Genomic DNA, 27,459 nt, shown 5'->3' with positions numbered 1-27,459 from the left:
CGGAAAAATTCCGGTGGAAAATATCCTTCGAATCTTTGCTGGTAACAAGTTTTATCTCTGTCATAGATATGTAATTCGTTACACGGCTGTTTGATATTTGTAGCTTTGCCAACACGGTAGTGTCCAGTTAGCTAAGAATTAATTTTCTTTTTTTTCTTTCATCTCACGAATAATAATCACGTGCGCTAACATTCATAAAATTGTCAACTTTTTTTCTTTTATAAATTATTTGATTAATACGAATTTATGTATATTGGAGATTTTATTATTAATAGTAGTAAATTATTAATAACGTTAGAATCCGTTAGATTGTTGGCATATTTTTTTTTTTTCTTTTTTTTTTTCTCTTGATAGGTATAATTAATGATTAACAATAAATTAAAGTTAATGATCGATTAATAGATTGATAAATATTAACGGGCTCTATTAACGATTATTGACCATCGATTAACCGCATCACACATTTCATTTATCAATAAAATAAGTTGATATTTTGAGAATAATTCCATCACAGAGTTTCAAGTCTGCTGAATTTTATCTGAAATACATACATCGTTAAAGTGCTATTTTATTCCGTAGCTCGTCCAGTACTAAACGAATGTTAGCGCTCACATCACGTAAACACTGCTTGTAATGATAAAGTTTATTCCAAATGTCCATGTTGCTCATTAGTAAATAAAATGCGATATGATAATTTGTCACGTGATAAAAAAATTAACCATTTAGATAAGGATGTTTAAAGTGAACATTATTGCAGGGTATTGCAGGCACGCGTTATGCTTGTACTGTTTACCATCGCGTAGGGCGTGCATTCGTTTACGCAGCAGTCAGCGTAGTTACTGTACTAGTTCAGAGTTTATCTTTCTTTTTTTTTAATGTACGAAAGAAAGACAATATCTGAATCAGTACAGTTACTGCGACGACTGCTGCGTAAACGAATGCATCCGTACATATATGACCCTAGTCCTCTCGGTTGCCGAGAGAGGAGACTGAGAAGACGAAGGAAAGAGCAGTGGAGCCGCACTGCTAAAAGCAACTGCGATTATCAACTTTCACTAGGAGCTGAATTGATTCCGAGTAGTTTTGCGTAGTCTCGATGCAAAAAGAAAAAAAAAAAAGAAAAAAAGGGTTTGATTTATATAATAAAAGTGTTATTAGCAGTTTATATCTTTATTGTAACAACAACTCCTAAATGTGAAGCATTGGTTGCTTTCCGTTTACATCCAAACTCGGACAGTTCTCTCCCGCGACGTCATTCTGCCTATTCTTCAACATTTATTAAACAGTTAAGGCAGCATGATGTCAGAAGAGAGAATTGTTTGCGGCTTGGTCTAAATGGAAAGTGACTAAGGCGTTAAGATATCTAGGCCGTAGGGCCAAATCAGTACTGTAGGTAAACTGTACAACATTTGCAATTATCATAATTAATCTTTATTATTAATTTGCGATTGATTGGTAATCAATTAATACGGACATAAATTATTTGATAAAGATAAACCACCTGTTTCACAATATCTTCAAAAAAACAAAAAATTAAAAAAAAAATCGACATATTTATGGACAATCGATATTTTTGTACAAAACGCCTTAATTTTAGCGTCGGCATTTTATACAAAATACGTCGTGATGTCATTGTTGATTAAAATAATTTGTATAAAGCAACGAAAGTGATGTGTGAACAAGTTATGAATAAATTATGCAGCTATAACATTATGTTCTTACAGATGAAAACTGAGCCGCAAACCACAATCGCAATAGATATGAAACTTTTTTAGCGTATTTCGTAAAATACTAAGAATCTCAATTTGAAACATTTAGATAAACGATTCTCCGTTCGCCGAAGAATTAGTTATACCTAAATCTAAGGTCGACGTCAAAAAATTGTATTTTAACATTTAAATGTTCAAAAATACAGAATTGTATTTGATTTGTCTCATATCCAACATGTGCTAACGCTTAAAAAAGTATCGTTGATTGAAACTTTTTTTTTTCTCTTTTTTTTTCTTTTTTCTCCCTCCGCCCCATCTGTTCTCCGCTGTCTCGTTTTTTTTCTATTAGAGAAACAGTTTTTTTCGCTTGTGTATTATCGTACAGTTTACTGCTACTTTAACATTATCTTCGCGGGCATGAAAATAAACTAAACATTGATATACGTGTCAGAATTTCTTCGTCGAATAGCTTGTATGTCACGTGCAAAAAAACAATATATTCCTTTCTTTCCAAAATATAAATGCTAAATATATATGTATATAATATACTTAATTAATATTTATCTGTCATTTACATTCTTTTTCGCTTCCGCGTGGTTATTAGCAACATATACGGTTTATAAACTAATGCATTGCATCAAAATAATGCAGAATGTAACGTTAAAATAAAAAGCATTGTACATTATTTCAAGAGAGGATTTTAGAAACCGCCGCATTGTCTTTTTTTGATTATGTAAAAAGAGAAATTGTCAAATGATGAAAGTTATTATAACACGGAGAGTATGCTGGACACTAAAGATCTTCGTACAAAAGTTTTTTCTTTTATTTAATAAAAAAGACTTCGCAAATTCACTGCGTATTGTTATAGAAATTTAGTTAAAACGATAGTATTGCTATTTATAGTAGTATTTCAATGCAAAAAATATATAAAAATTAATAATCGTATGAGTTACATATATATATTATATATATATACATATAAAGAAAATAGTATATGCATATTCGTAACGCATTTTACATCAAATTCGATTTTATTTTTATCTTCCGTTGAGAAGTCACAAATGATTGACTTGCATTTGATAGCGCATTTAGCAACGAACGTGCCGTCTTGCATCTAAATTTTCTAATTGTATGTTTTCGAGATAAAATCTAATGTGGCCTAACGTAAATGAAGACCCGAAACGTTCGGCGTTAAATGCGCGTACAAAAAATAGAATATTAAATTTGTTTCATCAAAAGAAAAAGGAGGAAAAAAAAAAAGTATATTACTTCGGTTGTAGAACTTGTACGCCCTTTTCCTCCACTATCTATGTTTCGCAATATACGGTTCGTTAAAAACGTAAAATATCTGTTTGATCTTTAGCCGATTTACACTTAAAGACAGATACGGTATTTGCTGCGACGAGCGGCGACGGCGGCCGGCGTACGTGACTTCCTCCTTTCTCGGCCGCCGAATGCGGGGAGGTGTGTTAAGGTGCGTTTCCTCTGTGACCGGTGCTTCTTGACACATCTACGCGCGCGCTTCGTGTGAGATTCGACGCACCCCACGCCAAAATCAAGCACGCTAGCCGCCGTCGCAGCACCACGAACACCATTCCTGACGGTGAGTGTACACTTTGGTATCCAACAAGCTTCTCTACGCGCAATCGAAATATGAATGATCGAAAGTCGTGATATGGGCAGTGAGTGATTAAGCAAGTACCAATATTAAATGAGCTGACTCTCCCATTGAGGCGCCCATTCCGGAAGTCGTCAGTCTGCACTGGATAACGGCGCGGCGTATCTCGAACGCGAATCCAAATCTCCATCGCATATGTATTTTCCTGAAACAATACGATTCTCATGTAACCAGTCGATTCACGACGATCGTGCTCGTCAGAGACTACAATTTATCTCGGCTAATAAATGAGCGTCTTAGCGTAATCGCGCAGTGATCTAAAAACTCTCGATCGTTCGATTAACTTACCGGATACAAATTTTCGCTTCACCAAGCTCAATCGATATCCAGATCCTACGAGTTCAAACTCAACGCCTGATAACGTGGTCCCTTCGCAATTAAATTGAGTAAATATAGTTCCTTGATTGCCCGGGCCGCATTCAAGTTCGACTCGTGCTTTCAAAGATCCGACTCCGTTACCCTCGCTGTGCTGCGAGAGCTCTGTGAATTTCCATAAAACGCGGTTCGAATCGGTGAGCCACTGTGCCGGCGGTTTGCTATTAAGTGATTTAAAACCGCCGTCGATAGGCGCCGCAACGTGAAGATTCAACAACGGACTCGGCGAAGCCATGGCTCGACTGTTATACTTGTAATCGATCTGAAAAACGAGAACAAGATGTGAGTGTCGTTTCATTTTCCGAAGAATGTTTCTCAGAGATAATAGAAATAATCGGTTCGGGCAACTTAATCTTACCTTGAGATCGGTGTGAGTAGTTTCGCATTTCCAATACGCGACCAATTGAAAGGGACATGAACCAGCGCCTTCCTTGCATTTAATCTGATACTTGAGAATGTCCACATTGAAATATGAGGCCGAAGGATTCTGTTCAGCTTGCCGCCGTAGCAACATAGTTAAGGCACTCATGTTGAATTCGAAAATTGTACTGTCGACGGTAGTCTGAGTCGCATCCCTGTAAGCATATCATTCTTTCATCGGACCGTCTCCTCTTAATTTAAACCGCGGTGCAATAAATTCGAGCAACTCACATGCTGATGAGTTGGTTGTTAGGCAATAGCCTCTCCAATCTATTGGTGTTCCTTACGCGAAAGATCAGCTTTGCAGGACTTGGATTGTTGGCCAAGACTGCGACGATGCCAGCCGGAAACGAGAGCATCATGTCACCGCTTAGTTTTACCTGACAGCGAGTTTCGTCCGTGCCACGGAAATATGAATGCACTATTTCGTGGAACGCCACTGCTAGTGGGATGGTGTCGGCTAGGCCAATGGTTAGTGGAGACGGACCCCGCGAGGAACCGACGCCTACTCCGGCAGTGCGAAATTCTAGGCTGGCAACGCTATCGGCGCGGGATATCGTCGCGGGTGACATTCTGCCACGCGGCGACGGCCCTTCTCCACGGCGCGACGGCGGTCTCGGTATCACAATTGATCCCGTCGGCGTCGACGATGTCGACTGCTTCGGTGGTAAGGCCGGCGTAATATCTCCAACTTCCGAAAATAAATCTCCATCTAAACAAGGACATTGGTCTTCTTAATTTCAGAGCGTAAGACATTCTTCATCGGTAAGTGAATACATTTTATTAGAATTTACCTATTGGGAATCGAGTATGAGAATGTATAGGCGGCGCGGATTGAGGCGGTGGCGGCTGCAACGCGGTCGGCGACGTCGAAAGCGGCGGTGGGCTCTGCAGCGGGGCGTAAGGATGGCTACCGGTCGGTGTTGACGCGCTCGACGGCGTACTGCTAGGATTGAACAAGTTTAGGCCAAGTAAATCTGAGCTTGGCTTACCTCCTAATTGCTGTGACACTGACTGAGACCTTTTCATGTGATGATCGGAGTCAGTATTCGATCCTCTGCGTCCCTGTCCGAACATCACGTATTATCAGATTTATTTCTTATAACATTTTTAATGGCATGTAAAAATATTTTGTGTAATATAACACTACGATAAGAGATTTCTTTTTAGTAAAGGGTATATAACTCACTGTTGGTGCAGGTGATAAAGATAAATTTTCCACCGTTGCCCTTAATTCGTCCACGCTGGCGCTCATAGGTGCACCACCGTTACTAAGAGGCTTGATTTCCACTCGAATTTTACGTTCCCTCTCGTCTTCCGAGTCAGTGTCCGAACTGGAATAAAATCCCTTTTCATTTTCCCACGGGTCCAGCTTCGGTCTTATACAAAAACCATCCTCGTCCACCTCCGGCGTTGGTGTCTCTGACTTTCTGCTGTCCTCTTTGTCTTCCCTGTTGTATTCATGACAAATCATTTAAGATAAATATACTTTTGCTAATTCCATCAGCCCCAGTGCACAATAAATATTTTTTTTTCTTTTTCATGTCATGTGCTAAAATAATAAAATTGTTGCGCTTGTAGATAAGCTCGGCTTCACCGAGATACAAAAGCAGCCTGACGACTAACAAGAATTGTTTCCCGTTTCATTATGCATGCGTGTGTTTTTAAAATTATAAAACAGTATAGTATCTTAGCGGACAGATAGAATATTCGATAACGAATTTGTTTCAAATCTGAAATTTACATACAGCAAGAAATATACGTATATTTGGTGTGCATGAAAATTTTAGATATGTACAACGCTCTTTTAGAGAACAGATACTTTGTCTAATCGCTGTGAAACTGACTGTATGTGCACTAGGTCTGTTATGCATGCATATACTGACAAGTTGGACTTTTCTTCTTTGTTGCTATTCGTATCCACGAGATCCTTCTTCTTCTTTGCCTTCTTCTCCTTTCGCTTTTCTCTTCTGCTGCGCAGAAACCCTGTTGATCGTGGATATCTCAAATGTAGATAATTAAACCAGTATGTAAATTCTATATATATATATATACTAGCTACTTATTAAACGTAAATATTATATAAATTATTACGAGTACATAAAATTATAAATTTATCGATATCTATCTGCTAAATCAATACGGTAAATCCTTATCAAATCTATTACATCGAATATCTATAACATACTTAGAAATCATATTCAACATCTCATTCTATCATTGCCACTACGTAAAGAATTTTGTACAAAAAAATAATGCTTATATATTATGATCTTAGTACAATTTAGCATCACAAAAATGTTAAAAGTTTTTTTAAAAAAATTATATGAACATTGATGGCTTTTCTGACAATGCAACTAAGTAAAATACTACGTGTATGTATCATATAACAAACAAACAAAATATATAAAAAAAAAAAAAAAGAAGAAAGAACCATACACTTGCATTACTTTTATATTTACACGAAATATACGTATATCAAATGTATAAAATATAGAGAGAATCAACAAGGTTTTCCTTCAATTCTCGTGTAAGAGGCTTTTCATGATTTAATCTAAATAAAAATTTACACGTGAATAAATGAGGCTTCTTGAAAAAAACATTCCTGATAATCAAATGATTTCCACGAGTAAAGCATATAGGCGGCCTATACATAGTGGACAACTATCAAAATCATATCGTTTCAAGCCATTCATAGCTCTGTTCATACATTCGTTATTTTTAACAAACTCAGTCATCAACAGTTAATTTATCTCTCGAGAAAATGCGTATCGGAACCTCGTAAAGACTACCATAAGAATGAGTACCTACGTCAAAGATGCAGACAAATAAAAAGTACAGTGTACAGAAAAGAAAATTCAATAGCGAAGTGAATCACATCGCGTTAGTAGAAATGTGAAGATATCCCACGCACCATCACCATCAATAATCCTAGTCTTTGCATCGTCTACTCTCTTCTTAAATTGTTTTTCTAACAATTACTAAATATATATATATATATATAGGCATTATAATACAAGTATGCACATTCTTATGCATGCCTCTTCGGATTATTACACAGAGAGGTGTCCTCTGCAAACCAATCTTACATGCAAAAAAAGAATAGTCTTGGGCATTAAACACTTGAAAGACTATTGAAAGAGTGAAACATGATCTAAAGAACCTGTAATTCATCGAAATAAATATGAATGTTGCATAAAATGCTAGGAAAATTATTGTCACTGATGAAAAACATAACTCAGAGTAGTTGCTTTCATATTGCACTATCAGAAAAAAAAAGAGATAAAAATATTCCAGCAGTTGGAAGATAAACATAAAAGTATGAACATGTGAGCCATGCAAATTAGGAATTTTATAATAACGGCTCACCTGAGGCCCCGTCAGTAGCCAACCCCACTCTTGTATCTCAACGTTATTCAAGTCCAACTCCCTTTAGTTTAGTCATAATTTTTTTCTTTCTTTTTCTTTTTATTCTATTTTATTTTAATGCATCGATGTTACAGAATAAACTTTGCAAATAGAATTCTACGCCGCAATCTGTGTAATTGTAAATCTATTTAGGTTTATTAGTGGCATGTGTTAGCATTTGGATCACATATTACGTGAAAGAAGTTAGACATGGTCTATACCTCTCGCGATTACACAACCCGTTCGTATATTTATATCTTTATTTTATAGGACAAAAGAAAGTCGAACGAAAGAGGATTGTTAGAAAAACAATTTATAGATGAAACTTTATGAAAGTAATTAAATCCCATTTATTTCTAAAGCTTGATATGCCTATATGTTCTATGCAAGCGTTTTTCACCATTAGTATAAAATATAGCAAATAAAAAATAATTTCTCCTTTAAATTAAGAACACTTTTTTTTTCCTTAATCTTTGGTTTATTTCAAATGCAGAATTAAATTTAAAAAAAAAAAAAAGAAAAGAAATGTCTTGCATTATTTACGTAAAGCAGAAATTAATGTTAAAATAAAATGCATATACAATGGATTTAATGAAAGATATATATATGTAATTTTAATTTAAGTGAAGCGTTGAATGTTAGTATACGTACATTGCCGTTCTAAAAGTGAGCACAGTGGAGGAATCATAATACGAGCGACCACTATAAGTCAGTAGATAATTTATTTCGCCTTATCACGTTTTACCCGACCATGAAATATGCGAGGTATTGAAAAAGAAGTAACTCTACTGTGACCAAGTACCACGAAGAGAGAACAACTGATAGAGAAAATTACAGATAAAGATTTATGTAGGAGACTCTCGGACAAGTCTGATCTTATTAAAAATTAATGAGCAGTCTGTCATAAAAAAAAAAGAAGAATTTTGCAATAATTTTAGAACCATATTATTTTTATATTCTTTAAATATCTATAATAAAAGAGAGAGAAAAGATAAAGAGACTGTACAAACAGAAGCGATAATCGTTAATTTATATATTGCTTCAGCGAGAATCAAGTGAAGATTAATTATTTTATCAATACGCTCAGCAGTTAACGTCAGTATTAGTAATTTCTAATGTATGTCGTATATAGTATTCTAATAAAGTGAAAGGGTATGGTAGAGGGGTATAGGAATAAAATGTAAATTGTTACATTTAGATCCTCTGAGAGGGTTCCTGGAGATGCTGGGAGGTGGAACAGCAGGAGGCAGGTTGTTCCCTTGAGGGGTGGCAGGTGCCGAACCAGACGACACTGCTTGCTTCTGTTTGTCTGAAACAACACTCATCATTCTCACGTCTTTGAATACCTTCCCATCAATGGAAACTTTTATTTTATTTTATTTTTTTGCTTTGTGTCACATTATTACGTATATTAACTGTACCAATTAAAATTTTTAATGATCTTTGCTCTTTCAGTGGCACTTTAAATAATTACAAAAAAAATAAAAATATTTTAAATGATCGCGTAATACCTCTGTTCATGTTTTTTTTTTTTTTTCCTCTAGATACGATTGCAATACTACTTGACATGCAAAAGCGTAATATACGTTGGAAATAGAACTGAATATTATAACTGCATAACAGAAACGTAAAAATATAATAAATTTTAACCCGCACGTAATTATTTAACCGCGCAAACAAATAAAGTTACTTGATTTCTTTAGCTTTTATTGGCAAAGTAATATGTATCCGCAAATAAGGATGCTCTAAGTATACGTAAAAAAAAAGTAATTTTTGTGAAACACAATGGTATCTTATATGTCATCCTCCACCTAATGTTAGATCGTTATGTCGAAGCAAATAACACAACCACATAAGCATAAATATATCAATAAAAAAAATCGTACTATTAATCGTATTAAATTCAAATTGATGTATCTGCGATCGAGTGCTGTAATTTAATTGAACAAGTGTATAATGTATTGAAAATGTATTAATGATACGGTAGTAAGAAGTATAAAATTAAAAACGGCAGAACAAGCCTACCCAGACGTATGCAATGTTATGCCGATATTGATTTTATTAATACTTATTACTAAACCATAACGAAATTAATTTCGTTAAAAGTGATCAAAAGCGTATCAGTTTCAATAGCATAAATATATATATAAATATAAACGTTATGTATAAGTATTATATAAAATGGAAAAAAGATATTGCGTATGAAATATAGCATTTCATTGCATCGAGTCGAGGTAAATTCAAACTATTGCAATTAAAAAAAAAAAATAATATTTTAAAAAAGTTTTTACAACTTCGACGAGAAAAGGGGGAAAAAAAGGAGGGGGAGGGACAGAAAGAGAAAGAGAGAGAGAGAAAGAGAGAGAGACCTACCTACCCTGGGAGTTGGACATGAACAGGTTGAGTAGCGAGGTAGTACGGCGGGAAGCCTTGGTTTGTGCGTGTGACAGTTCTCTGTCCTTTTCCTTTTGTCTTTCTTTTTCTCTATTTTTTCTCAATATTACCCTTCCCCTGTCCCCGTCCAGTACCGCCAAAGTATCACCCTCCCCCTTTAATCCCTGATCTTTTTTTGAACTGTGACTGTTACCGGCTACGCCTGTTTCGCCGTTGGTTCCCTTAGACGTTTCTTTAGGTGCCTCTATGCTGCTTTCTGACTGCGGCTGACTGGTTATATCCGTTAAACTCGTCATAACTTCCTCATACTCGATCACACCTAATTCACAAGCACGTTAATCAATGACATCGTCAACGTAGAAAGAAATAAAAAAAAAAAAAAGAATTATCTAGTTGATTTTTACCTGGTTTCTCGAAACCCGTGTATTTACTTTGAACAAATTGCTCTAATAATTTCTCCACCGTCATATCGACGCACTGCCGTTTGAAATCGATATGTACCTGACCGATCTGTTCGTGATTGGTTTGCAAAACGTCAGCGTACGTATTGAGAAATTCCTTCATGTTCTTCAGGTGCGTTTCTTCCACATCTTGGAACCGCTTAATAACGAAAATATACATTGATTATTACTCTTCGCCGATCAGTCTGCCGAGGAATATCTTCTCGCAAAACCTAACTCTAATGTTTTAATCCAGAATTAATACCCTGCAAGCCTGCGTCATTTTTGCCTCGAAGTCGTTCCGTATAACCGTATATTTGTCCACCAGCGTCCTGTAATCGTCTTGCGCTTTTTTAAACTTGCTCTCCGCCTTCTCCAGCTCTCTCTGACTGGCATTATCTTTCTTCAATTTCTCTAATTCGAGGCGCTTTTGCATACACATGTCCTTCGCTTTGTGTAACGTTACCGTAATGTTCTGTATACTTTGTACAACTTCTAAAGTAGACGATTCTTCTTCCTTCACCTACGTGCATACAATGTACGTTATTCTCCGGTTAAATCATTCTCTGTTACAAATTAACACAAATTAATTTGCACGGTTATATATGTGCGCAAACTATAATAACAAGAACCACTGTATATTGTCACCAGATGATGAGAACCTACTGATTTATTGTGGGCGGATACTGATAATTTATAGGACACGTATCTGACACATATATGTGTTAACAAAGCGTCGTGAAAAAAAGATAATTATATATATAAATATAAATTAGACAATTTTCAGATAAAAAGGCATCAAGTAAAAAAAAAAAGAAAAATGCAATTACATACAGCCTTATGTTTCTTGTGTAATTCGTCCGCATATTTCGAGACATCTTTTATTAATTCAGAAACTCGCTGGGCCATTTGGAAGTGTAAAATAGCGAGTTTCTCGGCGGCACCTCTCAAGGCGGCCCATACGGGTGCGAATGTTCCTTGCGTGCTGTTGGTAGCTTGTTTCGCTACTTTACTTAGGAGCTTGTAATTGTTTTCCTCTATAGCCGATCTTTCTCGCAAAAACTCAGCCAATTCTTTGCTGGCGATAACACCATGCTTCATGTTATGATACAGCACGTCAAATCCATTATTCTTTTCGCCCTAGAATTGTAAAGAAAAATATACAATTTGTAATATATATATATATTTTTTTTTAAATTAAATCTCGAAGTATAAGTCGTCTTTGATGAGTGTTTTAAAGCAACATTTATTTCCACTCGATCGCTTTAAGGATTCTATTTGTTTCAAGCGTTTGGTGGATAGAGATTATGTAAGGATGATTAAACAAATCGCACAATCGTTTATTTACGAAGCCCGTGGCATGGGAATTGTACTTGTGGCAACTTAACACTTGAACTCTGATCACGTGGTAAATCCATATTAAGCAGAACCGCTCGAGTAACGTCAACGTAATAAGCCCGTCATTACGTTTATTGCCCTTGTCATCCTATTGTAACGATTGCCCGCGACGGTTTCATCTCGTCTCAATTTCTGCTTCGATTTTATTGTAGAAATTATCCTTCGTAAACAGACGACGCTCGATATTTTGCGTCGCGCTTGAAATCATCTCTAATGCAGGATACTCGTGGCGTGAAAAAAAAAAAAAGGAAGTGACAACTATCTTATCACGGCACGGCCGCGCTCCGCGAGAAAGAGTTGCAGATAAATTAGTGCTATTAGTACCAATAAAATAAATTTGTAGCTCCTTAAAAGAAGCCGCTCGAAAACCGCGCTAGATAAGGCTCTCGAGCTTTCTCCAGATTAAGTAACACAAATTGTTTTCCTTCAATTAATTAATTTAAAATTAATTCTTGGATTATCTTATCGATTTTTGTCTTTTTCTTTTTTTTTTTTTGTAATGGTGATAGTTTACATTTCTCTGTTAATATATTTATATTACACGATTTTTGTGTAATAAATTGACCGAATTAATTAAATTATATTTGATAGTCGCCGAGTGTTCTTAAATTTGAAACTATAACATTCTTCCAACAAACGCATTTTAGAAACTAACTTTTTAAGACGGATATTTTTGTAATATCATGCATTTTGTAGTGTTAAATGTCTGAACGCGAGTTTTATAATATAAAAACACGTCAGCTAGGTAGTTTACGTATATGCAAATAAGAGAGAGAAGCCTACCACTTTCATCTTTCATATATATTTATGGACGCTTACGTCTCCTGCCTATATACGTAAATCATTTCCCCAAAAGCAAAGTACCATTTTACGAATACTCTTGAATAATTTTTTCCATTTTCTAAATCATTTTTCCCCATGCAACTCTCAAGAAGTTAAAAACAAGTGTAAGATACAACTTCCACGAGGGTTAATACGCGAAAAAAACCGTGCCTCGGGAATGAAAAGTGCATTCGAACGCACTCGTTAAAGTAATTAAAGCGAATGATAAACTTCAGCAGGCCGGAGACGTCGGTGTCCACGGATGATCCCAGGAAATAAATAAAATTCTTCCTCGACATAACCTAAATCAGCGCGCGTTCACTGGCGAAAGTAAGATTACGCTGTTCGCCTGTTACGGGAGGTAAAGAAATATCAGACGGGCACGGAAAAAGAAAGCAGAAATCGGGCGTAGGGATAAGAGAGAAAGAAATCTGTTTGACATCACTCACCCAGAAGTAGTCGACAAAGTCTACGGTCATGTTGGGACCGCGATCAGACCATTATATTACTCCGCTTTAGCTCTCGCATATAACGGGCTGCAACCACACTCTCCTCTTTCTCCCGCGAGCGGCAAATCGGCGATCGTGCGCGCGACACGCACAATCCGCAAATCGCACCCAGCACGGCACCGTGCTCCGTGTGTTTTCCCGAGCGTGTTGCAAGCGAGGCAGGACGCGACGCTCCGGAAGGCGACACTCCGAATCGCTAAGTGGCAGCACCTCGGTACGAAGCTCGCGTTCCGCTGGGGAATAAAATCCGGAGGGGTGGAGCAGGCACTCTTGAAACGACTGGAACGACTGGAACACGGAAAACACAGACTAGCTGGACTTAACTGTCGCCGTGGAGCCCGCGGGGGCCATGAGGCTTATTGCCAATGTTAGCCTTCTTCTTTTTTTTTTTTTTTTCTCTTTTTCTTTTCCCCCCTTTCTTTTTCGTAGCTGAACTGGCTGCACTAACCTGCACTAGTTTAGAGTTCACCTCTTTTCTTCCAACGTACGAAGAGGAAGATAACCTCTCGACTAGTGCAGGTTAAAGCAGTCGGTCGAGCCAGAAGGATGAAGCCCCGTCGCTCGCATCACTCCTACTCCATCGGACTCTGCCTGCTCTCCGCTCTTCTCCGCTTAGCAGCCAGTCGCCGCTGCTCTGCGTCTGTTCCTCTCCTTTTTCTTCCTTCCACGACCGATCAACCCGCTGGCCGCTGGCGACTAGCGCCTTTCAGTTGCGCGCCAACTTCCGGTTATTCTAACGTGCGCGCGCTCAGCGACCGTGGTCACGCGATCCGCCATTTTGACGGCGACCCGATGCACGAAAATTAAACTTTTAAATGTAACATTCTATATCTATTTTATTTAATAAATTACCCATATAATTTTTAACTCGCGTATTAATCCGTTTTCTTATTCAAATGATAATATGCGATATAATCGTTGATTGATAACTTAATTCAATTTGATTCTATAGAATCAAAGATATATAAGATATATCTTATCTTAAAAAATATCCGCTTAAAACCGACGCTGACTAGTTCTCTATCGCTCGGCTTGCTTCACGTAAAGCGAGGTGTTAAATCGCGCGAAGGTGTTAAATAAAAAATTATTTTTTGTGACGGTAATTTATTGGGCGCGTTCGCGAATGTTCAATGCGTCTGAAAGGAGAAGGAGAATCAGGAAAAGTATCCTGCTCCAGCGGAGCAACCCCAGGGTATCAATTTAATTTTCCTTCTGAATTAAATGCTTCAGATATTTAATAACATTTTTTTATTATTTCATATAATTAATTTAATATCTACAATACAATATAATTTTGTCATTTAACTGCTACACATCAAGATAAACCTCGCTGCTGTGCATCGTACAATAAAAAATTAAAGTGCCGCACGCTGATTACAATTAAAAAAAAATATTACAATTAAAATACGAATCGCAAACGGTTCGTCGGTTGTTTCGGGTGTGCCGCTGGTTTTTTCGAGCGTTTTTAATTACGATAATCTATTTATGGGAGTGCGTTCGCGAGTGTCTAGTGCACAGAAGGATGACTCGTCACGTCCCATCTAAAAGAAAGAGCAGGCCTAGGATAGGCATCATGCTTCGGCGGAACAACTCTTAAGTATAAATTTTTTAAAATTAAACCCTTATTAAAAAAATTTGTACCTTTTTATAATTAATATTATTAATTGACTGGCACGTCTACATTAATATTTTCCTTTTTATGTTACAGTCAACGGCAGAATTCTACAACTTCGCTGACGCTCATGCAGACTGGTAAGTCTACTAATTATTTTCCTTTGCAGGATTTTCTTTTACAGAAGTGGTAATTAATTTTCGCGACAATAATTAATCCGGGCGCGTTCGCAAGTGTCTAGTACACAGAAGGATGATTCGACACGTCCTATCTGAGAAAAAGAGCAGGCTCAGGATAGACATCAGGCTTCGGCGGAGCAACTCTTAAGTATGAATTTTTTAAAATTAAACCCTTATTAAAAAAAAATGTGTACCTTCTTATAAATTATATTATTAATTTACTGGCACGTCTAGATTAATATTTTCTTTTTTATGTTACAGTCACCGGCAGAATTCTACAACTTCGCTGACACTCATGCAGACTGGTAAGTCTACTAATTATTTTCCTTTGCAGGATTTTCTTTTACAAGAGTGTCAAAAAATAACGTGCGACAATATTAATTAATTGTCGCAACAATAATTGATCCGAGCGCGTTCGCGAGTGTCTAGTGCACAGAAGGATGACTCGACACGTCCTATCTGAGAGGAAGAGTAGGCTCAGGATAGGCATCATGCTTCGGCGGAGCAACTTTTACTCGACACGTTCTATCTGAGAGGAAGAGCAGGCCTAGGATAGGCAACATGCTTTGGCGAAGCAAATCTAACTCGACACGTCCTATCTGAGAGGAAGAGCAGACCTAGGATAGGCATCATGTTTGGTGGAGCAAATCTAACTCGACACGTCCTATCTGAGAGGAAGAGCAGACCTAGGATAGGCATCATGCTTTGGCGGAGCAAATCTAACTCGACACGTCCTATCTGAGAGGAAGAGCAGACCTAGGATAGGCATCATGCTTTGGCGGAGCAAATCTAACTCGACACGTCCTATCTGAGAGGAAGAGCAGGCCTAGGATAGGCATCATGCTTCGACGGAGCAAATCTAACTCGACACGTCCTATCTGAGAGGAAGAGCAGACCTAGGATAGGCATCATGCTTCGGCGGAGCAACTCATAAGTATGAATTTTTTAAAATTAAACCCTTATTAAAAAAATAATGTGTACCTTTTCATAATTAATATTAATAATTTACTGGCACGTCTATATTAATATTTTCTTTTTTATGTTACAGTCATCGGCAGAATTCAACAACTTCGCTAACACTCATGCAGACTGGAAAATCTACTAATTATTATGCTTTGCAGCATTTTCTTTTTACAAAAATGCCCAAAAATAACGTGCAACAGTTAATTAATTTTCGCGATAATAATTGATCCGGGCGCGTTCGCGAGTGTCTAGTGCACGGAAGGATGATTCGACACGTCCTATCTGAGAGGAAGAGTAGGCTCAGGATAGGCATCATGCTTCGGCGGAGCAACTCTTACTCGACACGTCCTATCTGAGAGGAAGAGCAGGCCTAGGATAGGCAACATGCTTTGGCGAAGCAAATCTAACTCGACACGTCCAATCTGAGAGGAAGAGTAGGCCTTGGATAGGCATCATACTTCGGCGAAGCAACTCTTAAGTATAAATTTTTTTAAATTAAACCCTTATTAAAAAAAAAATGTGTACCTTTTTATAATTAATAGTATTAATTTACTGGCACATCTAGATTAATATTTTTTTTTTTATGTTACAGTCATCGGCAGAATTCGATAACTTCGCTGACGCTGACGCTCATGCAGACTGGTAAATCTACTAATTATTTTTCTTTGCAGAATTATTTTTTCCAGGAGTGCTAACTAACTTTGGGACAGTAATTAATCCGGGCGCGTTAGCGAGTGTCTAGTGCACGGAAGGATGACTCGGCACGTCCTATCTGAGAGGAAGAGTAGGCTCAGGATAGGCATCATGCTTCGGCGGAGCAACTCTTAAGTATGAATTTTTTAAAATTAAACCCTTATTAAAAAAAAAATGTGTACCTTTTTATAAATTATATTATTAATTTACTGGCACGTCTAGATTAATATTTTCCTTTTTATGTTACAGTCACCGGCAGAATTCTACAACTTCGCTGACACTCATGCAGACTGGTAAGTCTACTAATTATTTTCCTTTGCAGGATTTTCTTTTACAGGAGTGTCAAAAAATAACCTGCGAATATATTAATTAATTTTCGCAACAATAATTGATCCGGGCCCGTTCGCGAGTGACTTGTACACGGAAGGATGACTCGACACGTCTCATCTGAGAGGAGGAGTAGGCCTCGGATAGGCATCAGGCATCGGCGAAGCTACTTTTAAGTAAGTACCGCTGATGCTCATGCAGATTGGTAAGTCACATGATTTTTTTTCCGTAATTTATAATTGGGACCTCTTAAAAAATATTACGTAATTTTTTCTAGTATCGACGAAGCTACTTTTAAATAAGTATCGCTGATGCTCATGCAGATTGGTAAGTCACATGATTTTTTTTCGTAATTTATAATTGGGACCTCTTAAAAAATATTACGTAGTTTTTTCTAGTATCGACGAAGCTACTTTTAAGTAAGTATCGCTGATGCTCATCCAGATTGGTAAGTCACATGATTTTTTTTCGTAATTTATAATTGAGACCTCTTAAAAAATATTACGTAGTTTTTTCTAGTATCGACGAAGCTACTTTTAAATAAGTATCGCCGATGCTCATGCAGATTGGTAAGTCACATGATTTTTTTTTCGTAATTTATAATTGGGACCTCTTAAAAAATATCGCGTGGTTTTTTGTAGTATAACAAAATTTTAATTAATATTTATTCCAATATACTCACGACAGCTCGTTGGTATTAAAAAATCAGAGCACCTCTTAATCCTAAAAACCAGCCATTGCTTCTGAAGTAGTGATAGAACGAATTTCCTTGTCCGTAATAGAAATTTTTATGTATCAAAAAATTGATCGTCGTCATTGTCATCTTCGCTGTAATAATTGTCGCCATTCTCGAAGTATTCATTTGCGTAATCGGTTCCATCGTCCATTTCGTCTATTTCTTCTTCATCCTCCTTAACCTGATCTCCTATCTCCTTTCCTTCATTGTTCTCTTCTTCGTTCCCTTCTTCTTTAGCCTCTTCCTCCACAGGTTGGTGTACGTTTTCCGTTTTCTCCAATTCTGCTAACTTTTTCGCAATATCCATATCCTTCTTCTTTTTACTCCAGCTTACATTTTGCTGACGAGATTTTCGTTTTCTCGATAATTTTAATTCAATTGGCATTATATCCCAATCGTAATATGCTTCATATTTGGACTTATCACGTTCTGTATTAGTATCCTCGATGTCTTCGCAGAATCGTTCGATATCTTCATTCAATATGGAAGCCTGCACATTATTCGGTGACTCTCGCATATATTCCGTAAAATCCCTTTTCAATTCTATAAGATAACTTATTTCAGTAGTTAGCTGGATAGGCTGAGGCTTGCAATCTAATTGAGGATAACTTAGAGACGGTTGCAAAACTGGTGCTGGTAATGTCTCCCCTTTAGAAATACCCAACTGCTCTATAGAAAAGGACATGGTAGGCTTTCTATTGCGCCCCGCCATTGTTCTCGCGGATACCTCGTATTTCCTAATATAACATATATTCACATGTAAATCTTGCAAAATATTAACAAAATACATCAAATACAGAGTACATTTATTTAAACAAAGTGCTCGGTTCGTACGAACCAGAAATAAATTAATTTACCTTAAACTTTTTCAACTGCTAAATCTTTTTTCTTGCTCTTCTTCTCGAGCTCCTCTTGCTTAATTCGAAAGAGCTCTCTATCGTAAATTACTTTGATCACGAGGGAACAAGAGGGACACGTAACTTCTACTTCGCCAGCCGCAAGATCGACGAGAGATATTTGGAACTGATCGCCACACGGACACGGATAGTAATACATCTCCTCGTCCTCGTCATACTCGAAGTCTTCGATTTCTACTTCATCGTAATAAACTACATCTGGCATATCTGTGATCGACTTTACCGCACACCGTCAGCGTAATTTAACGAGAGAGAAGCATCGAGAAACTGACCGTTACACGTAGCCATGAGCACATGCTGTACGCTTCGCATATGAACAAGCGGATACATGATCCGACTCGGAGACCGGAAATCTCCTTTCCACCATCTGCTTTGTCGCATTGTGTATTAGGTTTTCGATCCGAAAGCAAGCCACCGATTGGCTGCGTGTGCCATTGGAGCCACTAGAAAGATGGCTGCGTCCCGAAAGTGCCTCGACACGCGGCCAACTTTACATTGTACGCCATTGACGGACGCGAGCCTCGCGAGAGCATCGTCAGTCGTTATACGTACAGTTTACGGCATTCTGCGTTCATCTCCGGACGGTCTGGAAATTTCCACGAGTGGAAAAAGTGCTCACGTCTACTTGCACTTGTTCGCTTCTCCCCTCGTTCCAGTTGTTCGACTCGCTCCTAGTTCGGCCATTCTTGTCCGTAGAGTCGAAAATCCTCCGTCTATTGATCGTGCAGGTGAATTTTTCGAATTTTGAAGCACAAGCGTCCCAAGACATTCCTCAAAATGTCGCTATTTCGATCGTTCATGGGTGATGACGATATGTTTAATATGTTTGGGTAAGTTTTGCTACGACTTGACCACGGATACACGCACATCCATTTGCTGCTTCCCCTTAGCACTGAACTCGGATCGTTCTCGCTCGTAATGTCACTCTACCTTAATCGTTTAATACTTTAATATATATTGAAAAAAAAAGGCAGCACGTCGTTACATACAATAATTATCTGATTTTTGACGTAAACTATCAAGATCGCAGTCCTAATTCGAGACCAATTATAATAATATATTTATAATCAACAAACTTTAATTTTTATTAAATCAATTTTTTTTTTTTAATTATTTTTAATGTTGTTTTAATAATGTTGTTTATTCACATAATACAGATCCATGCATAACACTATGAGACAGATGAACAGCATGATGAATTCCATGTTCTCTGATCCATTTGACATGATGGGACAAAATGCACTTATGCCTCATTATGGTAGAAATCTTCATAGTGATATGCCAGTCTCTCTATTTGATTCTCACTTTGGAAGAATGGGTTTTGTAAGTAGCAAAGACAGTTAATTATAAAATAATAAAAATATTGATTAATTGTTTAAATAAAAAATTAATAAAAAATTAAAAGAAATATAGATCTCAGTATTAAAAATGAAAATGTTTAATTTATATATTTTATTGTACATGATTTACTACAAGTTATATATTAAATATACAGGAGAACATGGGAGGTAATGGAAATTGTCATTCATTTATGAGCCAATCAGTAATGACTATGTCCAGTGGTCCAGACGGCCGCCCACAAGTATATCAAGAAACTACATCTACAAGAATGGCTCCTGGTGGTATTAAAGAAACTAAAAAGACTGTAAGTGATTCTCGTACTGGAACTAAGAAAATGGCTATTGGTCATCATATTGGTGATAGAGCACATATCCTTGAAAGAGAACGAAATTATCATGGTGATGAAGAAGAAAGACAAGAATTTATTAATCTTGATGAAGGTACTTTTTCCGCGCTCTTACAAATAATGAAAACTTATTAATAATTTGTACAAAAGAAATCTTATTTGTATATTATAAATTTTTTACACTTTTTATTTTTGTACTTAATGTAGAAGAAGCAGAGAGCTTTAATCACGAGTGGCAATCACGTACACGTCGTGTTGTTGGTGCGATCGATGGTGCAAATTCAACTACTGTTAATAATGTTTATCCAGCTTCAGAACAATTAGCTTTACCAGCACCACCTACAAATCCTCCAGCCAGGTTAGTATCTTAGCTAAAATGCATATTATTTAATAAGTAAAACCTTGTTCGTGAAGGTAAAGTATAAAAATTATATTTTATTGCACTAGTAAATTGAAAACTCGCATGTTCTATTATATATACGTTAGGCTTAAAAAACGGAAAACGTTTATGGAGCGAAAGAAGAGCGTACTGTAAAATATATTCTTTCTATTTCGCCTGCTTATACGCGCTCCGATTCTGGGTTCTCATTTGGCGAAGTATAGATCAGTACTTGGAATTAATAATACTGCATCTTAAAAGCAATAGTAAAATACGCTAAGCATTATTTCGAAAATTAGTTTAAAAAAAGCTATTAATTCCAAGCACTGATCTAAATCTTTAAAATATTCTTTTTACCCTGCATTATTTCACTTTTGCCATTTTTCGTTCGTTACATTGGTACTTACTTTTTTATTAGAACATATTTTCCGTTTCTTTTATTTATATTGGTCTTGTTATCCTATACTTTGTAGTCAACTTGCTAATAGACGATGGCTGCCTTCTACTAGACGTAATGTAAGGTCCTTAAATCCTACGAAAGCAAAATTTTCACCTTCCTCTTCAAGGTAAGTTTAGTTTCTATTAATTGCACCAACTGCAAAAAATTATAACTTGTAAATTATATTTTAAAAAGTGATTATAAAGAAATCGATATTTCTATCATTTTATGCTTTTTATTTGCAAAAGACAGAAATAGAAAATAGTATATCAGAGCTGATAGAATACTTCCGATTATTTGGCTTTTCAACGTCGTACGTTTTACTTAATGTTTTTAACACTCATTACCTTCAATCGTCTATATTTAATATGTCTTTAACAGCAATAAAACGCGACATGTTCAGGATACCTCATAGATTAATTATACCTTATAATTTAATCCCAGCTCCCAGCATCAAATCTGTTTCATGCGAGCTTTTCTTACAAAAAAAAAATGCATTGCAGTGCTTCCATTTGGTGCATACATATACATTGCACAGATAAATAAAAAAAAAGTATTTCTTACAACTTTACACTCGAAAAATGGGACTTTAAATGAAATTATAGCCACGCTTATTTTATCTGTGTGTGTACATGTGTGACTGCATTTTGTATCACGTTTATTTAACGGCTGCTTATTAACTCAACCTTCCAAGGAAAAAAAAAAAAAGTTTCTGTTGTATGTTACGAGTTTGCTAAAGTAATTTAAAGTATTTTTTTATTAAAATATCTGTTTGTTCGATAATAGAACAGACGAAGTTTTAGCATGTAAATATCTCGTTTCTGACAATCCGACATGGTCGCGGCGAGTACTCAGGGAGCTTTTAGCCGTATTTAAATTTATAATGTGCTAATACACACTTCATAATACAGCAAATCTATTCAAATTGACACAGAATATATAGTCTTGTGTGTGTATTGCAGGTACAGCCGCAAATATTAATAAGTTAAAAAGTATGGCATACACCAGTGACGCTTATGCAACGTAAGTACGTTCCCAGACAGCACACGATATCCTATAAATATCCGACTGGACGCGAGTCCAGTTATTAACAATATAATAATCTTTATGAAAAATAATATTGAGTTGCTGATAAATAAAAATAATTCGTATCCATATAATATCCCTATCGGATATTTGTAAAATGTTTCTCGGATATATGTGTGTTGTCTGGGTTGCGCTTCACCCTATCGTTTCCTTCTGTTTGATTCGTTAATCTCGCTTGCATTCTTTTTTCCTTTGCATCAAAACATTTACACGACAAATTTTGTAGTAATCATATTATGTAATTATTAGAATACCCATATGCTTTAATATTTTTTTTTTTTTTTCAAACTTATCTCTTTTTCTTATTATTGTCTTATATAAAATTGTGTTCATTTTATATATTTGCAGCTTTAAATCTCCAGAGACTGTAACGTCGTCGGGAGCTGAAGCATCACCGATGCCCACGTCGGGATCTCGAAAACGCAAACATAAGCCAAATAGACAAGTTAGTAATAAGCGTCACTCTGTTCCCCCTAGCGACAACTAGAATATTTTGAAATATTATCGATAAAGTACTTAATTATACCCCTATTGCAATAGCTTCATACAATAAAATATAATTTACTTTAAACCGACTAGAAATATACGTTCTTCTCTATCGTTAAAGTTTTAAGAAAATTGTGCGATTATTTTTTGTAAAATATCCCACTCACGCGCATCTATAAGCGTCATTACTCTATGTATATCTACACATTATATACGTTTAAATCCATTTTAGTAGGTAAGGTTCAGCAACATTTCTTTTGTAAACGGGTATTTATTTAAATCGATCAATTAAAATCTGTAGAATCTCACATAGTTACATGTCGAAAAAATATAAAAATAAATATAAAATAATAAAAAGTAACTTGAACTTTTATCGCTTATTAATCAAAGCTATAACTTGCATGTTCACGTATATGTAAATGTGATTTTCTTTCGTGTAGACGGGGAAGTAGAATGTATAAAAGTTATTCTGTTCTTAAACACATTCTTTGATTATACCGTTAAACCAATATTTTTTAATCTACGCAATATAGGATAATAATTTTAAAGAGCATTTGTATTTAAAAAGTAAGGTGTTCAATTAATTTAACACAATATCTTATTCGTCAAATAAATTTTATTCAAATAAAATCAAGTTCAATGTTTACAATTGAAAGATGTACGCATTATATTTAGTAAAGAGCGCGCGCACGCAACGAAACAAAAGTATCCCTTGTACCAATATAATTTCAGTGCAGTCATTTCTACATAAATAGCAATCTATTAACTGCTTTAGTGCCAATATCGTTCAATGAAAATATCACTTCGATCTATTACGTTACCATAGAACCCAACATCCGAGACTAAAATACAGAAAAAGAAAAACGAAATAATATTTAAAAAGTAACGATAAGTTTGTTGTTATATAAAAATAATGGTTATTCATCTTTGCCTTGCATTCTAAAAATTGAATATAACATTATTAGACATAAAATAATATACTTTAGTCAGGCCACTCCATCGCGTTTATTAACGATCTCGTTCAAGTAATATAATATGCAAGCAAATTTATTATAATTGTGAAAAACTTTTTACGAATTTTCTCGTAGTAAAAGCAACGGTTTGTTATAAAAATTTATTTTGTAAATTATATATATATAGATTTATATATATTGTAATTAACGAATAATACTTTTATACACGGAATAATAAATTGGCACGACTATATCTTTGTATAGAAGTGTCGATGTGTTTGTGCGATTGTTTAAATCGGTTTAGACTGTTTCCTTTGAACTTACCGATTTATCGTTCGATGTATAAAAGTTTTAAGACGTTTAAAAAATGAAGAATTTGCAGGATTACGTTGGTCTTGTATATATGCAAGTATACAAGCGCGTTGTAATAACACAGCGTAATTATAACGAATAGAGTAACAAAATAAGCTACGAAAAAAAAAAGCGAGCAAAATAGTATCAAAGTGTAATGTTCTGCTGACGCTCCATTGCTTGGAGTATCTTTTGCTTGTTAATTGTCCTCTGCTAATGTGTTAATTCTCGCGTTGATAGCCAATAGCTGTGCTACAAACGACGAATCGTTCATGATTTTGGCGAGAGCGATCAAGATATCTTCTAAGTTATCTTGCGAAATATGAAGTTGTCGTGCACATTCCGCTATCATTTCCATTTCCTCGGTGTCAAGATTGATCTGAAAACAAAGAACGTGCCTGCTGTACATTTTAAATTATTTCTACAAATATATTTTCGATTAGTTTGAGGATTAACAGCAAAAGTTACCTTACGCAAGCCGTTGAATTTGTTAAATTCCATTTTGACTCGCTTTTTCCCATTGTCAGTTTGATAAAAAATCGTGAAAGTCTGCGCCTTGTTAGCGTCTAGTACAATGGGAAAATATATGCCGGCGGTAACGTGTCCCTTAGTATCTCTGGCAAGGAGACTCCTCTGATTATAAACCAAGTTTCTACGTTCCGTAACGTCAATGGCAGTTAAATATGGCCTTGCCACATAAATGAGAGCGACTTGCGTACTCTCCAAGGCACCAGGTCGAGTTCTTCTTTCGTGCCACTCGACATAATCGGGATCTTCAGCACATAGACAATAGTTGTACTCTTTTTTACAGGTTAACTCGTCAGATTGCGTGAACCAGCCTGTGTGAGGGTATAACTTATCGGCCATCACAGTGATAACACGCGCTACGTGGTAACCGGGATCGAGTAGCATAACGCCGCGACGTCCGCCAATCTCGATTTTCAGGCACACTAATACATGCTCCTTCTCACCACTATCTGCTGCTGGTGGACCGCCAACATAGCTGGTGATATCGCCAATTGTCTGCAACAAGACGTTAATTTTTTCTTTTTTTTTTTTCTGCCGATCTTCTTAGCAGCCTCGATATACCAGTTGAAGTATTGGCTGACAAAAAGACTTGTTTTTCTAGAAGTCATTGGACAATCAAGAATGCACATACAGATGTAGCTGTCGTTGTTACAAAAGAACAAAAAGAAAATTTTAAACCTACCTCTTCACAAGATACTATATAGAGGCCACTCGCTATTCCTGGGAATTGCTTGTTTAATCCTGTTAATCGATGTAATAATTCAAATCCAAGACCGACGCAAGTATGATGTCCGCGTGTTATAAGTGGCTGATATTTCCGATAGAATAGATCCAGTATACTTTCTTCACTTGACGTATAGTCTTTGTAGAACCTGCAGAATTAACATAGCGAGTTACAATGATGTCAAGTGCACGATAGAGGGATCAAAGCGAAGGGAGATGCGTTTTTTATGTACCTGAGAAAATTGCCAATAGTGTCATAGCGATGCTCGCGCAATAAGCGTTGTGTTTCAAGTTCAACGCTGCCTGCTAATTCCTCGTACTGTTCGACCGTGGAGACGGTCAGGGCTGGTGACTCGTAATGGGCCCAGACCGGCAGGGGTAGCGGAACACCCCTGATCCAGGGCCCGCGTGCCTGCCCCTGTGGCTGGCACCATATTTCTGCCGACTCGAGTCAACTCGGCCATTCGCTGCCCCAGCGGCCAACCGTTGGCACAAAGCCATGTTCGTCCCTGCAGCTGCTTATTGGCTCTACAGGGCTCTCTCCGTGTTTTATACTCTTCTCTCGCTCTGCATTAAACATACAAGATACATATTACTTCCTGTAAAAAGGGAAAAAAGAAAGAGGAAGCATGGACAGACTGCTACTTCAGAAACCGTAGGAGTTTCTCTTCGACAATAAATCATAATGCAGTCACATTTTAATAGCTGTTCTGCTACAGCAAGGAGTAAGGAAGAGAGCTTTCTGTGGCAGAAGAAGAAAACCGAATGCAGACAGTCTAATGTTTAAAAGCGGTAAAGTTACAAAAATATCTTTCTAAATTATATAAAAAAAAAAAAAAAAAGAACAATCCCGTGTACGTTTGAAATATATTCTTCGCAGTGATATACAAGTCGATGCCAACAATGCCAAGACGTAACTCCACCTCTCTCTGGCGATCGAGCGCGAGGAAGACGTTCGCGAGGCCGTTCCGTGATTTACCGTAAGTCCATTGCTATTTAAGCACGCGGATCAGCACGGTGCCGTAAGACAAGATCTGCGAGATGAGTCCGGAGAAGCGGATCGGAATTGGCGTCGGCTCGGTGTTCAGCATGGCGATGTACACGCTCGAAGTAGCGTTGCCACCGAGGACGCAATTTTTTTTTTTTTTCCGCGCTTGCGCGACGAATTAGTCGCGTACATACGAACGTGACGTAACGTCACACGAACAGCCGTTGGTACTCTTTCGTTCATTTGCAACGCGCTAAACGTCAGGGTAAGAGAACACGGAAGAGGCACCGAATTTTTTGGAGAGTCGAGAGGTGAGCTTTGAAGAAAGGTCTGACGTTCGAAAATTCGTCCTGAGTTACCGAGAGCGTTTTATTTCGAGGGTTAGCACTCCGTAAGTGCATGCGCGGACATGCGCGCGAGAAAATACGTCCCAAACCGCTCTGACAAACACTGGGGGCTCTCGGATAACGCGTGTAGGGAATCAATACATGGTCAGATAAGTTACGTAGCGAGTGCCACGTGTCTGCTTGTCGCGACCTTCGTTGTGACAGCGGATTCGTAGGGCTCTCGCGTTCGCTCGCGCAGCGGATCTCTGCAGCGAAGAAAGGGCGAACGGGCCTGAGGGGAAAGGAAAGGAAGAGGGAGACGCGGAGGGGGAAAGGGAAGAGAACATCCGTTACGTCGCGGTTTCTCGTCGGCGGAATGGAAGCGATCTCGCGGTAGCAGTAGTCTCGCTATTTACATTGATCGCGCGAGCGATTCCCCGAACCTCGGCTTGCGCTCATTTGCACGCAGTAATTGCGCGCGTGAGGGAATACGCGATGGGAGGGTCATCGACGACCGAAGGGGGCGATGATTCACGAGATGCGAGGTGGGGAAGCACAATGACTTCGGGGAAGAGAGGCGGGCGAGAAGTGTTGCGAGAGTGGTTGCGGCGGAAAAGAAGGCGTGCGTTATTTCCGGAGAAAGAAAAAAAGAAAAAAAAGAGAATCGTCCCGTCGTCGACGATACCGAGGATAACGAGGAAGGCGGCGCGGGAAGGGAAGAGAGAGAGAGAGACGGCGCGAAGTTGACGGCGGAAGGCGGATCGATAGGGATCGATCGCGCAGGGGGCCTCTCGAGCGAGATCCGGCGAACGTCTCTGATATTACGCTCGACACTTACCCATACAACGAGCGCACCAAACAAATAAAAACTTTCCCTCCGCGCGAGCTTTGTTCCACAACTCGCGTGTCCGAACTGGAAGTAGAACTGAGAGG

General features: G+C 37.4%; 4 protein-coding genes across 8 annotated transcripts; 1 reads left to right on the top strand and 3 right to left on the bottom strand.

Annotated features, from left to right (window-relative positions):
* Positions 1 to 1,151: 1,151 nt before the first annotated feature.
* LOC139111561 (F-BAR domain only protein 2) lies at positions 1,152 to 13,838 on the bottom strand. Of its 3 annotated transcripts, XM_070671942.1 has the most exons (14): positions 13,602 to 13,838; positions 13,094 to 13,441; positions 11,259 to 11,564; positions 10,690 to 10,947; positions 10,389 to 10,584; positions 9,968 to 10,303; positions 6,069 to 6,168; positions 5,372 to 5,633; positions 5,198 to 5,247; positions 4,977 to 5,125; positions 4,414 to 4,894; positions 4,121 to 4,337; positions 3,676 to 4,024; positions 1,152 to 3,532 (listed from the first exon to the last, which is right to left on the bottom strand). In XM_070671942.1, exons 2-14 carry the CDS (start codon positions 13,121 to 13,123, stop codon positions 3,462 to 3,464), a joined length of 2,805 nt encoding a protein of 934 aa, XP_070528043.1. In that variant the 5' UTR covers positions 13,124 to 13,441; positions 13,602 to 13,838; the 3' UTR covers positions 1,152 to 3,461. The 3 variants fall into 3 exon arrangements, with proteins under 3 accessions (XP_070528043.1, XP_070528042.1, XP_070528044.1); XM_070671941.1 differs by having other exon boundaries at positions 4,977 to 5,247; XM_070671943.1 differs by having other exon boundaries at positions 4,977 to 5,247; positions 10,178 to 10,303; positions 13,602 to 13,837.
* A 546-nt stretch (positions 13,839 to 14,384) lies between these two features.
* Positions 14,385 to 18,661, bottom strand: Polr3g (RNA polymerase III subunit G). The gene is made up of 2 exons (XM_070671991.1): positions 18,521 to 18,661; positions 14,385 to 18,400 (listed from the first exon to the last, which is right to left on the bottom strand). The coding sequence occupies exon 2, from the start codon at positions 18,373 to 18,375 to the stop codon at positions 17,716 to 17,718; it is 660 nt and encodes a 219-aa protein (XP_070528092.1). The 5' UTR covers positions 18,376 to 18,400; positions 18,521 to 18,661; the 3' UTR covers positions 14,385 to 17,715.
* Positions 18,662 to 19,154: 493 nt separating this feature from the next.
* On the top strand, positions 19,155 to 23,018 carry Mlf (myeloid leukemia factor). 3 transcript variants are annotated; one of them, XM_070671983.1, is made up of 7 exons: positions 19,160 to 19,410; positions 19,738 to 19,903; positions 20,076 to 20,361; positions 20,475 to 20,625; positions 21,120 to 21,212; positions 22,048 to 22,108; positions 22,520 to 22,742. In XM_070671983.1, the coding sequence occupies exons 1-6, from the start codon at positions 19,358 to 19,360 to the stop codon at positions 22,064 to 22,066; spliced, it is 768 nt and encodes a 255-aa protein (XP_070528084.1). In that variant the 5' UTR covers positions 19,160 to 19,357; the 3' UTR covers positions 22,067 to 22,108; positions 22,520 to 22,742. The 3 variants fall into 3 exon arrangements, with proteins under 3 accessions (XP_070528083.1, XP_070528084.1, XP_070528082.1); XM_070671981.1 differs by lacking the exon at positions 22,048 to 22,108 and having other exon boundaries at positions 19,161 to 19,410; positions 22,520 to 23,018; XM_070671982.1 differs by lacking the exons at positions 21,120 to 21,212; positions 22,048 to 22,108 and having other exon boundaries at positions 19,155 to 19,410; positions 22,520 to 23,018.
* Positions 23,019 to 23,255: 237 nt separating this feature from the next.
* Positions 23,256 to 25,803, bottom strand: LOC139111679 (uncharacterized). The gene is made up of 5 exons (XM_070672152.1): positions 25,768 to 25,803; positions 25,446 to 25,657; positions 25,172 to 25,361; positions 24,430 to 24,984; positions 23,256 to 24,340 (listed from the first exon to the last, which is right to left on the bottom strand). The coding sequence occupies exons 1-5, from the start codon at positions 25,801 to 25,803 to the stop codon at positions 24,161 to 24,163; spliced, it is 1,173 nt and encodes a 390-aa protein (XP_070528253.1). The 3' UTR covers positions 23,256 to 24,160.
* Between the last annotated feature and the right edge of the window lie 1,656 nt (positions 25,804 to 27,459).

Source organism: Cardiocondyla obscurior, linkage group LG24 (assembly GCF_019399895.1).
Source record: "Cardiocondyla obscurior isolate alpha-2009 linkage group LG24, Cobs3.1, whole genome shotgun sequence".
NCBI classification, from domain to species: Eukaryota; Metazoa; Arthropoda; class Insecta; order Hymenoptera; family Formicidae; genus Cardiocondyla; species Cardiocondyla obscurior.
The sequence above is the reverse complement of the archived record's forward strand: the minus strand, read 5'-3'. Positions and strand labels throughout refer to the sequence as shown.

Coding starts and splice junctions, on each gene's coding strand:
- LOC139111561 (XM_070671941.1), bottom strand. CDS start 13,123: ATGACCGTAGACTTTGTCGACTACTTCTGG. Junction 10,585..10,689: donor AAATGACGCAGGCTTGCAGG/GTATTAATTCTG, acceptor TTCGTTATTAAG/CGGTTCCAAGATGTGGAAGA. Junction 5,634..6,068: donor AAAGAAGAAAAGTCCAACTT/GTCAGTATATGC, acceptor TGAATACAACAG/GGAAGACAAAGAGGACAGCA.
- Polr3g (XM_070671991.1), bottom strand. CDS start 18,375: ATGGCGGGGCGCAATAGAAAGCCTACCATGTCCTTTTCTATAGAGCAG.
- Mlf (XM_070671981.1), top strand. CDS start 19,358: ATGTCGCTATTTCGATCGTTCATGGGTGATGACGATATGTTTAATATG. Junction 19,904..20,075: donor ACTTTGGAAGAATGGGTTTT/GTAAGTAGCAAA, acceptor TTAAATATACAG/GAGAACATGGGAGGTAATGG. Junction 21,213..22,519: donor TTTTCACCTTCCTCTTCAAG/GTAAGTTTAGTT, acceptor ATATATTTGCAG/CTTTAAATCTCCAGAGACTG.
- LOC139111679 (XM_070672152.1), bottom strand. CDS start 25,803: ATGTATCTTGTATGTTTAATGCAGAGCGAGAGAAGA. Junction 25,362..25,445: donor ACTATTGGCAATTTTCTCAG/GTACATAAAAAA, acceptor TTAATTCTGCAG/GTTCTACAAAGACTATACGT. Junction 24,985..25,171: donor ATATAGTATCTTGTGAAGAG/GTAGGTTTAAAA, acceptor GTCTTGTTGCAG/ACAATTGGCGATATCACCAG.